Source organism: Culex pipiens, chromosome 2, assembly GCF_016801865.2.
Source record: "Culex pipiens pallens isolate TS chromosome 2, TS_CPP_V2, whole genome shotgun sequence".
Taxonomy (NCBI): Eukaryota; Metazoa; Arthropoda; class Insecta; order Diptera; family Culicidae; genus Culex; species Culex pipiens.
In genome coordinates this window covers 124,223,653-124,239,595 of record NC_068938.1, presented here as the reverse complement: position 1 = coordinate 124,239,595, position 15,943 = coordinate 124,223,653, and the positions used below count along the sequence as shown (strand labels likewise).

At 38.4% G+C, this 15,943-nt stretch overlaps 1 protein-coding gene across 1 annotated transcript in view; it reads left to right on the top strand.

The window, feature by feature from the left end:
* The window catches only part of LOC120415007 (uncharacterized), a 280,829-nt gene extending 265,125 nt beyond the window's left edge, over positions 1-15,704 (top strand). The window contains exons 8-12 of the mRNA XM_039576367.1: positions 2,844-3,052; positions 3,115-3,349; positions 7,325-7,475; positions 7,528-7,647; positions 14,735-15,704. Coding sequence (XP_039432301.1) covers positions 2,844-3,052; positions 3,115-3,349; positions 7,325-7,475; positions 7,528-7,647; positions 14,735-14,924 — 905 coding nt within the window. The 3' untranslated portion in view covers positions 14,925-15,704. The remainder of the gene's footprint in view (positions 1-2,843; positions 3,053-3,114; positions 3,350-7,324; positions 7,476-7,527; positions 7,648-14,734) is intronic.
* Positions 15,705-15,943: the final 239 nt, after the last annotated feature.

Genomic DNA, 15,943 nt, shown 5'->3' with positions numbered 1-15,943 from the left:
AATTTAACTTAATTTAACTTAATTTAACTTAATTTAACTTAATTTAACTTAATTTAACTTAATTTAACTTAATTTAACATAATTTAACCTAATTTAACTAAATTTAACTTAATTAAACTTAACTGAACTTAATTTAACTTGATTCAACTTTATTTAGCTTAATTTAACTTTATTTAACTTTATTTGACTTTATTTAACTTTATTTAACTTAACTTAACTTAATTTATCTTAATTTAGCTAAATTTAACTAAATTTAACTTAATTCAACATAATTTAACTTAATTTAACTAAATTTTACTAAATTTAACTTAATTTAACTCAATTTAACTCAATTTAGCTTAATATAACTTAATGAAACTAAATTTAACTTAATTTAATTTAACTTAATCAAACTTATTTTAGCTTAATTAAAGTTAACTTAATTTAATTTAATTTAACTTAATTTAACTCAATTTAACTTAATTTAACTTAATTCAACTTAATTTAACTTAATTCAATTGAATTTAACTTAATTTATTTTAGTTTAACCTAATTTAACTTAAATAAACTTATTTTAACTTAATTAAAGTTAACTTAACTTAATTAAACTCAATTTAACTGAATTTTACCAAATAACTTTAAATTTAACTAAATTCTACCAAATTACATTAAATTTAACTGAATTCTGCCAAATGTAATAACATTTGAATAAATGTACTTACATTTACCTATATTCATCTACATTTACCTAAATTCAACTACATTTTTCTAAATATAACCATTTTCAACTTAATTAAGCTCAATTTAACTGATTTAATTTAATTTTACTTAATTAAACTTGATTGAAATTAATTTGACATATATTCACTGAATTTAACATAATTTCATCTCAATTTTACTTAATTTAACTTTATTTTACTTAATTTTACATAAATTTACTTTATTTTACTTAATTTTACTTAATTTTACATAATTTTACTTAATTATGCTTAATTTTATTTAATTTTGCTTAATTTTACTTAATTTTGCTAATTTTTTTTAATTTTACTAAATTTAACTTAACACAACTTAATTTAACCAAATTTGGGCAAATTCAACTAAATCACACAAAAAATAACTAATTTCAACTGAATGTATCTGAATTTAACTAAATTTTGCTTAATTTAACTATTTTTTTTAAATTCATCTTAATTCAACAAAATTTAATTGTACTTATCTAATCTTTACTTTATTTTACTAATTTAAACTAAATTTAATCAATTTTAACGAAATTTTACTAATTTCAACTAAATTTAACTAATTTTAACAAAATTTTATCAATTTAACTGATTTTAACTGAATTCTACATTTTTATTTAAATTTTACCAAATGTAACTTAATTTAAGTAACCTTAAATTGATTAAACTTAATTTCACTTAATTTAATTTAATTGAACTTAATTTAACTTCATTTCTAACAATATTTAACAATATTTATGGATGTGCTTAAAAGGCATTAGGCACCCTATTTGTTCGGAGCTGTCAAACATTGGCCAATCTATGTCTAGACATTCTGTACCCGCCGCCCCTCCAGGTGGACAGATGTCCATACAAAAAAGTATACTGTGGACAATCGCCAGCCTCCCCTTTCCCCTGCCAAAGTGTTTACGTGGTTTAGGGATGCTCCCACTTTATGTTAAGTACATGTTTTTACCTACGCATCATCCAAACAATAACGAGAGGCTCAACTTCTAACCACTTTCTCTCAACACAAAAAACTTCTCACCTTATCTCAGGAAGGTGCTGTGTCCTATCCCTCGCCTAGACCAGACCAAAATCCATGATAAAGCTGACAGACCAAATCTGTCAGACCAAGACTGTCAGACCAAAGAGCAAAAAGTAAACAATCTTGGTCTTCGACGTAGGTGCACACAAATCAACAAAAGAAAATTTGAAAAAGATTTTATTTTTCCAATTCAATGACTGGGTTTGGACTGCAAAATTGAATGGACGTCAGAAAATGATTAAACAGTGCGGCGTCCTGTCCACAGACAATTAAATTAGCAGTTAAAAGCCTTATTCTTCCACTTTAATTTTTGATCGCATTTTCGATTCACACCTGAAAAATCTTGAAATTATTTATACGGATTTGTGACTCCTCTCTTTCCACCATTCCCTTGCCTTATCTACTGAAACTTACCTTCAGGTGCCGATCCGCAGAAAACCTTCCAGGCTTTTGATTTATTCACTCACACAACACATTCTATCACCTTTTGCACTTGCACTTGCACTCAAACAGCACACATAACCATCAAAAAACTTCGCGAACTGAGCGGCTCAAACAGGATCGAACACGATACAAGACGATGCTTTGTTTTGGTCTCGAACTGATGACCTGTCAAAAAATCCATGTTGCCAGTTCCAGCTAATTTTTTGGTAAAATTACGCAAAATTGTGCTGAAACACCATTATTTTTGGTAAAATCTCTCCTGTCATTTTGATTTGGGCTGTCAGTTTTGGAAAGCAAATCAGCAATCAGGGTTAGCTATTTCACCAATCACAGGTTGGTAAATTTAGCTGTAATTTTAGCTGATTCAACCAAAAAAATCACTGTTTCACCAATTTGAAGCCAGCTAATTTGAATTGTTAAATTTTGGATAGAACTCTTTTCCGTGCAGAGAGCTCATGACGGGTTGGGTAGCTTTGGATGACGTATTAGCTTCGATGCCAACTCCAGTTTCTGGAAATTTAACGATCCAACTCTGTGAAACTAACTGAAGGCAAAGATAAAATCGCTCGTTGAGACTTAAAGATCTTTAGAAATGACCCTGGAATGAAATTCAATGACCCTTAAGAACACATATTCTCCCTCTTCTCCCCTAATAGGTCCCGAGATCCAGGGCTCCGACAGTGGCATCTCCCTTCATTCGCGCGAGGACGTCAAGTCGCGAACCAACTTCCTGAACCTGGGCATCCAGCGCGCCTCCCTAGGTCTGGAAAAGTCCGACAGCGGCAAGCCGACCCTCCCTCAGGAATTCAGCGATCTTCCATTCGACATGCCAAAGCTGCGCCGTCGGCGGGCCCACATGCAACAGGTTCGTTTTCAATGCTTGACCTCGGTCCAAACATCGCACTGACTCTGCCCAACCTTTTCCAGGAACCCTGCACCTCCGGCAGCGTCACCTCGGTGGACGTCGGCGACCTGCCGTTCGACATGCCAAAGCTGCGGCGGCGGCTCCGGATGCCCCAGAACCAGCAGATCCAGCAGCTCGCCGTTCCGTCCACTTCGGGAATCTTGCTGCAAACGAGCACCGAATCCAGCGGGCTGTCCCAAGCGTCGTCCAGCCTGTCGATGCGGGACTCGGACAACAGAGCGGCGGCACTGGCTGGGGGTAAGTATCGCAATCGCTGCTGCCAGTAGTAGGCCATTACATTTTTACGACCATATCACGTTGCGGTTTCGGTAAACATTTCAATCATGGCAGGCTTCGCGTCTGGAAGAGGGGTGCTCGTGTGTATTTGCCAGGGCAACACATCCCGCTTTTTAATAATTAATTTCCCACTCACTTCACGGCCTGCTGCGGTTGTTTTCCAAAGTCGGTACACCGATGCATGGACGCTACGAAGTGCTCATGTTACACACGCACGCTAATGACCGTTCTGACAGCAGCAGCAGGCCATGCAGCATGGGACTCGTGTACACCTTGAGCTAGGCAGCGGACAAGATTCGATCTCTAATGGACATTTCATCCATCAGATTGTGTGATTTATATGCGTAAAATGTTCATAAATTATGTATCGAACGTGGGTCGTAATGGTCAGAGCTTGAGCCGAAGGTGTTTGGTGGATGAGTTAATCTCTTCTCTTGTTTTTCGTTACAACCTGGAAAAGTTTGAGGGTTGGGCGCAGTATTGGTAGAACGTGAAAACTCACCCTTCTTGTACCTGGTGGTTGTTTTCTATCACACACTGCTGGTAGACAAAGACTCCTCTATCAGACGCAGACCACGTGCAACCGATTGGTATCGTTTGCACGTGGAGAGGAGGATACATGTAGATTGCACGATACGTTGTTGTCACCATCATGTTTTGCGTCAATTTTCTTCGAAAGCATAAAGAACTGGTGAATTTGAAAATGATCAATAGCTTATTTTGAATGTTTTCAATCATAGTACAAAAAACTAACTTAATCCACCTATGTGGTTGGAGCCTTCCTCACAACAATGGCTGTACACAAGTTTCATCTATTTTTTATATCCGGCTTCCAAAAAGTACATCGATATCACTTAAGTGGCCATGTCTCGAGACAGGGTTGCCAGATCTTCAATGTTTTGGACTCGTTGGAAAGGTCTTTGATAACCTAACCAACAATGGGTCGGATAGTGGATCCGGACATAGTTTACATACATTTAAGTGAGATCCGGCTTCATAAAAGTACATCAATATCACTTAAGTGGCCATATCTCGAGACAGGGTTGCCAGATCTTCAATGTTTTGGACTGGTTGGAAAGGTCTTTTGATAACCTAACCAACGTTGGGTTGGATGGTGGATCCGGACATAGTTTACATACATTTAAGTGAGATCCGGCTTCAAAAAAGTACATCAATATCACTTAAGTGGCCATATCTCGAGACAGGGCTGCCAGATCTTCAATGTTTTAGACTCGTTGGAAAGGTCTTTTGATAACCTAACCAACAATGGGTCGGATGGTGGATCCGGACATAGTTTACATACATTTAAGTGAGATCCTGCTTCAAAAAAGTACATCAATATCACTTAAGTGGCCATATCTCGAGACAGGGTTGCCAGATCTTCAATGTTTTGGACTCGTTGGAAAGGTCTTTTGATAATCTAACCAACAATAGGTCGGATAGTGGATCCGGACATAGTTTACATACATTTAAGTGAGATCCGGCTTTAAAAAAGTACATCAATATCACTTAAGAGGCCATATCTCGAGACAGGGTTGCCAGATCTTCAATGTTTTAGACTCGTTGGAAAGGTATTTTGATAACCTAACCAACAATGGGACGGATGGTGGATCCGGACATAGTTTACATACATTTAAGTGAGATCCGGCTTCAAAAAAGTACATCAATATCACTTAAGTGGCCATATCTCGAGACAGGGCTGCCAAATCTTCAATGTTTTGGACTCGTTGGAAAGGTCTTTTGATAATCTAACCAACAATGGGTCGGATGGTGGATCCGGACATAGTTTACATACATTTAAGTGAGATCCGGCTTCAAAAAAGTACATCAATATCACTTAAGTGGCCATATCTCGAGACAGGGTTGCCAGATCTTCAATGTTTTGGACTCGTTGGAAAGGTCTTTTGATAATCTAACCAACAATAGGTTGGATAGTGGATCCGGACATAGTTTACATACATTTAAGTGAGATCCGGCTTTAAAAAAGTACATCAATATCACTTAAGAGGCCATATCTCGAGACAGGGTTGCCAGATCTTCAATGTTTTAGACTCGTTGGAAAGGTATTTTGATAACCTAACCAACGATGGGTCGGATGATGGACCCGGACATAGTTTACATACATTTAAGTGAGATCCGGCTTCAAAAAAGTACATCAATATCACTTAAGTGGCCATATCTCGAGACAGGGCTGCCAAATCTTCAATGTTTTGGACTCGTTGGAAAGGTCTTTTGATAATCTAACCAACAATGGGTCGGATGGTGGATCCGGACATAGTTTACATACATTTAAGTGAGATCCGGCTTCAAAAAAGTACATCAATATCACTTAAGTGGCCATATCTCGAGACAGGGTTGCCAGATCTTCAATGTTTTGGACTCGTTGGAAAGGTCTTTTGATAATCTAACCAACAATAGGTCGGATAGTGGATCCGGACATAGTTTACATACATTTAAGTGAGATCCGGCTTTAAAAAAGTACATCAATATCACTTAAGAGGCCATATCTCGAGACAGGGTTGCCAGATCTTCAATGTTTTAGACTCGTTGGAAAGGTATTTTGATAACCTAACCAACGATGGGTCGGATGATGGACCCGGACATAGTTTACATACATTTAAGTGAGATCCGGCTTCAAAAAAGTACATCAATATCACTTAAGTGGCCATATCTCGAGACAGGGCTGCCAAATCTTCAATGTTTTGGACTCGTTGGAAAGGTCTTTTGATAATCTAACCAACGATGGGTCGGATGATGGACCCGGACATAGTTTACATACATTTAAGTGAGATCCGGCTTCAAAAAAGTACATCAATATCACTTAAGTGGCCATATCTCGAGACAGGGTTGCCAGATCTTCAATGTTTTGGACTCGTTGGAAAGGTCTTTTGATAACCTAACCAACGATGGGTCGGATGATGGACCTGGACATAGTTTACATACAGTTAAGTGAGATCCAAATATATGTGAAAACACATTTTTATACATAACTTTTGAACTACTTATCGAAACTTCAATCTGTATAAAACTCGATCTATGGGACCCTAAACCAAGTCGAATGCAACAAGTTCGGGTCAAATCGGTTCAGCCAGTGCCGAGAAACATGAGCTAGTTTGTTGGTCACATACATACATACACACACACATACACACACACATACACACACACATACACACACACATACACACAGACATTTGTTCAGTTTTCGATTCTGAGTCGATATGTATACATGAAGGTGGGTCTACGACGTTTTTATACGAAGTTCATTTTTAGAGCAGGATTATAGCCTTACCTCAGTGAGGAAGGCAAAAATGAAAAGAAACAGACATAATTAACTAATACTGCCGTTCTACGAACAGGTCCTCTAAACAAATGTGTTGGGTGTTTCTCGCTTGTTCACGTTTTTACAAACTATTTTTTTTGCTGTGCAGCCCTGCCCAATTACTGCTAGCCGAACCGAGCCCACCATTGTAAATGTTTAGCACGTGTGTCTCAATGTCTCCCAGCGTCACATGTTTGCTCATTTCCCTGTAAAACGAGCCTTTTTTTTGCTGCTGCAATTTTCCATTTCGCGCATCCCGCGCTTTTTTCCCGAGTCAAAGTGGTGGAGGGATTGGTTTATCAACATGTGTTTGGCATAAATAATGAATTAATCAGGCGACGGACACGAGCACTAATTGCTCCGAACAAATGAATTCAGGACCGGGGACTGAGCCACATGTGGTCATCCTCGTCGTTTCGGACACACATTCCAGTCACGCGTTGCCAGCCGATTGTTGAAACCGAACCGACGGCGATGATGATGTTTTGGAGGGCGCGAAACGATTACATCCAGTGATGCGATAACAACCATGTGTGGACCATGGGTAGAATAGTAATTTGCATTGATTGGACTAAACAAATGGCATTTTTTGTTCTCTCTTCTCTGAATTTCAGGATTTTTCAAGCAGAGTCTAACGCTGAATCTGAACGAGTGCAGCGCAAAGCCGGTGAAGAAGTTTGGCACGCTCGATCTTGGCCTCAACTTTAATACGGCCCGTTCGAACGTGGATCTGATCGATGCTTCCATTTCGCTGGATCGACAAGGGTAAAGAATGACAAAATTCAGGAAAACAAACACTAACTTTGAGTCATTTTAGCTGGTACCATGGATCGATCAGCCGAATAGACGCGGAAAAGATTTTGCGGCCACTGGGCGAAGGAAGCTTTCTGGTGCGGAATAGTGAATCAACCCGGCAGGACTATTCGCTCACTTTGAAGTAAGTAGATAGAGTGATAACTCAAAAAATGTTGAAAATTTTGAACTTTTTACAAAACGCAAATCAAAATAAAATTTCAAGAATATCTTAAACTCAATTACGGACTTCATTATAAACACCAAGCAACTAAAATCAATCTTATAGCATATGTATGGGTCCTGGACCCCGATCTGATTAACCTGAAGTATCAAATAGACGATTCAGATAGGTTGGCGAAGTCAACCTGTTCAAAGTTTTAAAATTTACGGCGGCGTCTTATGAATTGAAAGTGTTCTTTTCCAATCCTATTTCGTATCAGCTTGGGTACCTTTTTGAACATCCGGTACTTGCTGCTGCCTCCGGATTCTGCTGAGTAATAACTTGACTTGCTTGCCACGGTTCTGTAACCCACCGTACTGACATGGCTGAAATATCCGTACTGGAGTTCGTACCGTGCCGTGATCATCTCAGCAGGGTTGTTTCGCTGAAGTTCTGGTCTTCGTGGATCCTAGTCTAGGTGAAATTAAAACGGCCGATAAATTTCATGTTTCTTTATTGCTCTCCAAAATCCTTCTAACGATGGTCTCAGAAATTGCTCGGGAGAGGGTGAAGCAACGCCTAGATGATCATTTTAGACCAACCTGAATAAAACAAATTGAGATGATTTCCTCCTGTTTGTTCTGATTTATAACTTGTCAGGGATATCAAAAACTGCAAGCTAGAGCAGTTGATGTATCGATATGGCATGTGGTTAACATGCCGTCATCACACTCATGAGCTTATTTTGGCCAATGCTTGCGCTGTGTGTTTCAGGCCGTCGAAGTCTTTCCAGACATTCCGAAAGACAAGAACAGACCATTGGTAGTCACCAAAAAGTGGGCTGCTCTGAAGGAAACGGTAGTCAGTCGTTTTTAGGGAAACACCAGAGAAGTTCACATGGAAGAAAAGCAAGGATCGGTGTCCATCATGGCAGAAGAGTTTTAGTGGACGGGAAGTACGGTAAGAATGAAAGTCTCGAATATATCCTTTTTACAAAAATGTTGCACGGTAGGTACTTGAAGTTCCCGTCCCTGTTAGGGAAGCGGTCTGCAACCTGCAGTGTTGAAAATCCGACGACTATGATTTAATTTGCGATAAATCGTTGCCTGTTACACCGAACCAATAAGATTGCTGAGACTAGTCTTGATTCTCAGAATGCCACGACTAGCTGTCAGTCGTCAAGTGTACAATCGTTGATTGTAACAACATAATCATGTGGCTTTATATCAGGCAATCTTTATTCGCTAGGAAAGATTTTCTTTCAACCATGCCAACGAAAAAAGTCCCTGTTGCGCGGAATTTTCAACACAGCGCACAACTGTGCAACGTATTATTTTCCCTCACAAAACAAAGGCTGATTTTCTTAAACCAAAAAGTCATCAAATTATAAAGATGAACGAGGTAATTTTATAGTGGGAGGATCAAGTGAATAAAGGGGCTCAAAAGCGGAACCGTTTTGCCTTCCTCACTGAGGTAAGGCTATAATCCTGCTCTAAAAATGAACTTCGTATAAAAACGTCGTAGACCCACCTTCATGTATACATATCGACTCAGAATCGAAAACTGAACAAATGTCTGTGTGTATGTGTGTGTGTATGTGTGTGTGTATGTGTGTGTGTATGTGTGTGTGTATGTATGTATGTGACCAACAAACTAGCTCATGTTTCTCGGCACTGGCTGAACCGATTTGACCCGAACTTGTTGCATTCGACTTGGTTTAGGGTCCCATGGATCGAGTTTTATACAGATTGAAGTTTCGATAAGTAGTTCAAAAGTTATGTATAAAAATGTGTTTTCACATATATTTGGATCTCACTTAACTGTATGTAAACTATGTCCGGGTCTATCATCCGACCCATCGTTGGTTAGGTTATCAAAAGACCTTTCCAACGAGTCCAAAACATTGAAGATCTGGCAACCCTGTCTCGAGATATGGCCACTGAGGTGATATTGATGTACTTTTTTGAAGCCGGATCTCACTTAAATGTATGTAAACTATGTCCGAGTCCATCATCCGACCCATCGTTGGTTAGATTATCAAAAGACCTTTCCAACGAGTCTAAAACATTGAAGATCTGGCAACCCTGTCTCGAGATATGGCCCCTTAAGTGATATTGATGTACTTTTTTGAAGCCGGATCTCACTTAAATGTATGTAAACTATGTCCGGATCCACCATCCAACCTATTGTTGGTTAACTTATCAAAAGAACTTTCCAATGAGTCCAAAACATTGAAGATCTGGCAACCCTGTCTCGAGATATGGCCACTTATGTGATATTGATGTACTTTTTTGAAGCCGGATCTCACTTAAATGTATGTAAACTATGTCCGGCTCCACTATCCGACCCAACGTTGGTTAGGTTATCAAAATACCTTTCCAACGAGTCTAAAACATTAAAGATCTGGCAACCCTGTCTCGAGATATGGCCACTTAAGTGATATTGATGTACTTTTTTGAAGCCGGATCTCACTTAAATGTATGTAAACTATGTCCGGATCCTCTATCCGACCTATTGCTGGTTAGGTTATCAAAAGACCTTTCCAACGAGTCTAAAACATTGAAGATCTGGCAACCCTGTCTCGAGATATGGCCACTTAAGTGATATTGATGTACTTTTTTGAAGCCGGATCTCACTTAAATGTATGTAAACTATGTCCGAGTCCATCATCCGACCCATCGTTGGTTAGATTATCAAAAGACCTTTCCAACGAGTCTAAAACATTGAAGATCTGGCAACCCTGTCTCGAGATATGGCCCCTTAAGTGATATTGATGTACTTTTTTGAAGCCGGATCTCACTTAAATGTATGTAAACTTTGTCCGGATCCTCTATCCGATCTATTGCTGGTTAGGTTATCAAAAGACCTTTCCAACGAGTCTAAAACATTGAAGATCTGGCAACCCTGTCTCGAGATATGGCCCCTTAAGTGATATTGATGTACTTTTTTGAAGCCGGATCTCACTTAAATGTATGTAAACTATGTACGGATTCACTATCCGACCCATTGTTGGTTAGGTTATCAAAAGACCTTTCCAACGAGTGCAAAACATTGAAGATCTGGCAACCCTGTCTCGAGATATGGCCACTTAAGTGATATTGATGAACTTTTTTGAAGCCGGATCTCACTTAAATGTATGTAAACTATGTCCAGGTCCATCATCCGACCCATTGTTGGTTAGGTTAGGTTATCAAAAGACCTTTCCAACGAATGCAAAACATCGAAGATCTGGCAACCCTGTCTCGAGACATGGCCACTTAAGTGATATCGATGTACTTTTTGGAAGCCGGATCTAAAAAATTGATGAAACTTGTGTACAGCCATTGTTGTGAGGAAGGCTCCAACCACATAGGTGGATTAAGTTAGTTTTTAACTGTCAAAGTGGAACCATTTTACTGTTCGCAAGAAGCAGCAAGTATTGTAATCGATCATTAGGAAAATTATTGTAAAAAGTAAATGTGGTTTGTTGATACTCTGCTGCCTTGCCTGTACTGCAAAATGTTAACTTCTTCCTTAATCAAAAATAAAACCATCCTTTAACGATCCTGAGGTGTTTGGTGGTCTCTAATGCAAGTTTCTGCTCGAACCTAAGAGTCCAAAGGCTTGAATGGGGAGAGCAACCAAACCTATTTTTACCCCAAGGAACCTTCCACTCCAGGGTTCGAACTGACGACCTCTGGATTGCGAGCCTTACCGCCGCCAGTGATTCCACCGGAGCAGGCTTGGTTTGGTGTGTTGTTTGTACTTATAGCGTGGAGACGACTCCTACACTTGGAATGACTTAACGGCCTAACAACATCCAAGGCCGGGACCGACGTTTTACTTCCTCATCCGATGGAAGGTTGGAGCAGATTGGGAGCAGATGGGAATCGAACCCATGATCTTCCGATTACTAAGCGGACAGCTTTACCATTTGAACAAGCCTGCTGCCAGCCTGTTAACTTCTTTCTTTACCTAGCTTATTATGGAATTCAATTTCACGCAATGAACATGGCAGATTTCGTCAAGGGTTTCCAGAAGCGTTTATTACTTGCCAGTTTGCCAATTAATTACTCAAATTACTGGTCCAAAATGATTAATTAAAGAAATTACTTAATAACTTTTCACTACGATAAAAAAACATTTAATTTAAATTTAAGTATTCATTTCTACGGTTCTAAACTAAATTATTTATAAATAGCTCATTCGATATCTCTTTCAAAAATTATGCTGTTTACTTTTTTTGTACCAATTTGGATATTGTGATTTTCACGTATAATTTTTATTGAAAATAGCTATAGGCGATGAAACCGAAACTTTGGTTGATGTTTACATGATATCATATAGCGAGTTAATTGGTTTGAAATTTGGAATTGTTTTATTTGATTATAAAATTGATATTAGTATTTAAGCATCCCATTTTCCGGTGAAAAATAAGTAGCTCAATTGATATCTAGGACCTTTTTCAAAAAAAAAAACTCTGGATATGAGCAATGATAATTGTTCCATGGCCAATTTAACCTGTTCATTAGCTGATTCAAAATTCCATTATGTTTCACGTTTCAATCAACCGAACCATTATCAATCAATTGCAAAAGAAGTTTATTTAAGTCATAAAGCAAAAAAATATACTGTACTGTTTTACTTCATAATATAATTTAAAAATATTTTCAGTTTACTGGAAGTCAAATGCCATTAAAATATAGAAGTTGTTTGAAAAAAGGCCATAAACTTTTAAAATATTTGCAGCGGCTCTTCTTGAAAATTGTTAAATTCATCAAAATAACGTTAAATTTTAAAATGTTTTTCAAACATTGTTTTGACATTACTTTGTATGTTTTTTTCTCAAGCAAATTAAAAAAAACCTGTTACTGAAAATATGGATAATGTGAAATGAGACATTTATATTGGATTTAATTTCTGCATCTGAATATTAGTCGATTTTAATTTCACTGAGTTTAATTTTTAACATTGAAACATTTGTCTCAGAAATATTTCGAAATTTTTCGGGAAAATAGCTTAGCTCTTGATATAGAGATATTACAGGACTGTCAATTTCTGCAGATGATGAAATTATATAAAAAATGTAAATTTTAAATGGCTATCACTTGAAAACTTTGTTTTTATCAATGACAATTTTGACTGCCTATAAGAAGGAAAAGCATAAAAAATAATCAATTCTAATGTAGTTCTTGCAAAAAAAAAAAACATATTTTAATAATAACTTAATAAAAATGAAAAGATTTCGGATTCGCAAAACATTTTTCACGGGGTAACAGCTTCGATGATAAAAATAAATTTTAGGAGAGTTTTAGGAGAGAACTATGGTGAATAAGGCCTTCTACATACAGAATAGGTTTTTTTAATCTCAGTGTTTCACTCTTATTTGAAATTAATAAAATACTGTTGTAATTGATTATATATAAAAAATAAATAGTTTCATGGAAGAAGTACAATTTAAAAAATCAATTACTTTAATTGCTCAAACATTTCTGTAATTACCATTTAATTACTTTAAATCACTCTTATTACAATGAATTACTAAATAATTAAAGAATAACCTAATTACCAGCTGAAAATCAAAGTAATTATTAATTACTTGCCAGCCTGAGGCCTTGCTGGAAACCCTTGGATTTCGTTTCAAGTTCGCTGTGAGAGGGCTCATTACCAACAAAATCGCCAGGCCCCGGGGAACCTTCTTTGAGGGCACCGGCCACTCCAGGTTGTGGCCACTACTGTCGAAATGGCCATTATTATGTTCAGTATCAAAAAGCATGAATTTTGATACCCATATTGCCACAACTCGTATGGTTCTGTAAATGTCCCCCCAGGCCCCGAGGGAACCTTCTTTGAGGGCACCGGCCACTCCAGGTTGTGGCCACTACTGTCGAAATGGCCATTATTATGTTCAGTATCAAAAAGCATGAATTTTGATACCCATATTGCCACAACTCGTATGGTTCTGTAAATGTCCCCCCAGGCCCCGGGGGAACCTTCTTTGAGGGCACCGGCCACTCCAGGTTGTGGCCACTACTGTCGAAATGGCCATTATTATGTTCAGTATCAAAAAGCATGAATTTTGATACCCATATTGCCACAACTCGGATGGTTCTGTAAAAGTTCCCCCAGGCCCCGGGGGAACCTACTTCGAGGGTACCGGCCACTCCAGGTTTTTTCCACCACCAATTCGAAATTTTTCATGAGAACCGCCGCATCATAGTGGCTTCAACGCGGTCCGCTTCGCTCGAATTTCCTCCTTCTGCTGCTGGTGGTTCTTCCTTCTGGTTGCTGGTCCTCTTCTTCTATTGGCCGCTGCTGCTGCTGCTGCTCCGCGCCGGCCCGACGTGCACAGTTCGAGTGCTCGTTCCAAAGTGACTTGCTTTTGCGAAATTTTCTGCTTAAATAGCGGCAGAGCCGGAGAACGGCACAAAAGAGGCGCAGTCTCGAATGCATACGCTCGCTCTGATTGGTCATCTGTCCGATTTGTACTGAAAAATTACTCATTTTGGTTGAATGTTTTAAGTGCTTTAACTATGTTTAGTCAAACTATCTATGTAGTCAAACAATAGCTGAAGTCTTCCTCTTTCGATTGGTGGTCCAACCGTCTGTATTGATTCACAGGGAAAAAAGATATAAGCGTTCAAAATGTCCCCTTTTTTAACGCTTAAAAGTGACGCTTTGGATCGAATTTCTGAACTGGCCCCCCAATATAGTAAGTAGAGACATAGTCCTATGTAAAAAATCAATTGCCGTAATCGTGAATTGTTCACGTTTATAGTGCAAATGCACAATATTCATGAATAAATTCCTTCTTGGTTCGCAAATGACCCGTCGAGAGCGGGAGGTATTAAATTACAGAACGAAAAAGTCAAAGCTTTCATTTGAGGGAACTGAAAAATGTATTGACAGATGGAGCAATTTTGACAGCCAGAGTTGACTGTATTTCGAAATAATTAGAGAATGCTGTTTGAATAGATTAAAGATTTTATCGTAAAAGCAAGGTTTATTGGGAAATTTGAAAACGACAACTAGAAACCGCTTGTTCCAAAACAAATCCTCATTTTGTTACATTTTCCCTCTTTTTTTGCAGGAGCGCCAAGGGCTTCATGCACATGCGGATACAGCGCGACCCGGACTCGAGCCAGTACATCCTCGGTCAGTTTAGCCGGCCCTTCCCCACGATCCCGGACATGATACGACACTTTTGCCTCAACCGGCTGCCGGTGCGGGGCGCCGAGCACATGTGCCTGCTGGAACCGGTCATTGCGCAGATCCTCTAGGGCGCGGCCCCTTAAAGCTAGCTTTTATTTCATAGAGTGACGATAAAATCTCTTTCTCTAACAATCCCAATTTTGGGTGACGTCAAAGTTGTATAGAAACAAAGCTAAATTAAAACTGTTGGAAAATACGAGCGCGCGTAAAAAATGGCGCCAACTGTAGATTTTAGTCAGGTTAGTGAAAGGAAGGAACCCCACTTTAACCAGCAGAAACTTTAATACACTCACACACACACTCACTACTGTTTAGAAAGACACTTTCACAGAAGTCAACAATAACTTGTAAACAGTGAAAAGGTCGTTTGAAGAAAGTATATCGAGAAAGGTTTGCCAAAGTTGGCTGAAACTAGTTTGTGTTCCTTTTTGGGTTAGGTACTACTAAGTTTAACTTGTGACAATAAATCTTGCGTTTGTTTTCGATTGCCATTTGCCACATTTGTACAGAGATGAGTAAAATAATCCATCAGAGCTAGCTAACGATGTGTTTTAAGTGATTGAATGTCAGTTTGTGCTGTACTCTCAAATATTATATTGTGATAAAGTTACTTTGTTGAAGATTAATATAATTGCCGACAGCAAAGCAGAACGATTCTTCTGAGTTTCCAAGCCGTTATGGTTTCACTTAAGATTGCGAGTGTGAAAAAAACGAACACATTAGAGATGGAATAAGTACGAACAGAAATGCCAAAATTAAACTGTGAAAAGGGAATATTTGCAATTTTATAACCAACAAAAGAAAAACCAAGTGAAAGTGAAGTGCAATATAACAAAAAACCCAAAATTTTAGCACGTTACAAGCTAGTCCTAGGTTATAGCAGCTAGTCTTAGAAATGCAACAAGAAGCAAAAACTAGCAGGTTCTCACCAGAAACAGAAACAGCAAAAGCAGCAACAGCAGCCATTTAGTGAAAAGTTCACCAAAGTTGTTTTAGTCGTAGACTAGTCCGGTAGGACGAGTGCATTTTAATTTGAAACAGTTGCTCCAAACCGAGCCACACTCTCACACAAACACAAACACACAAT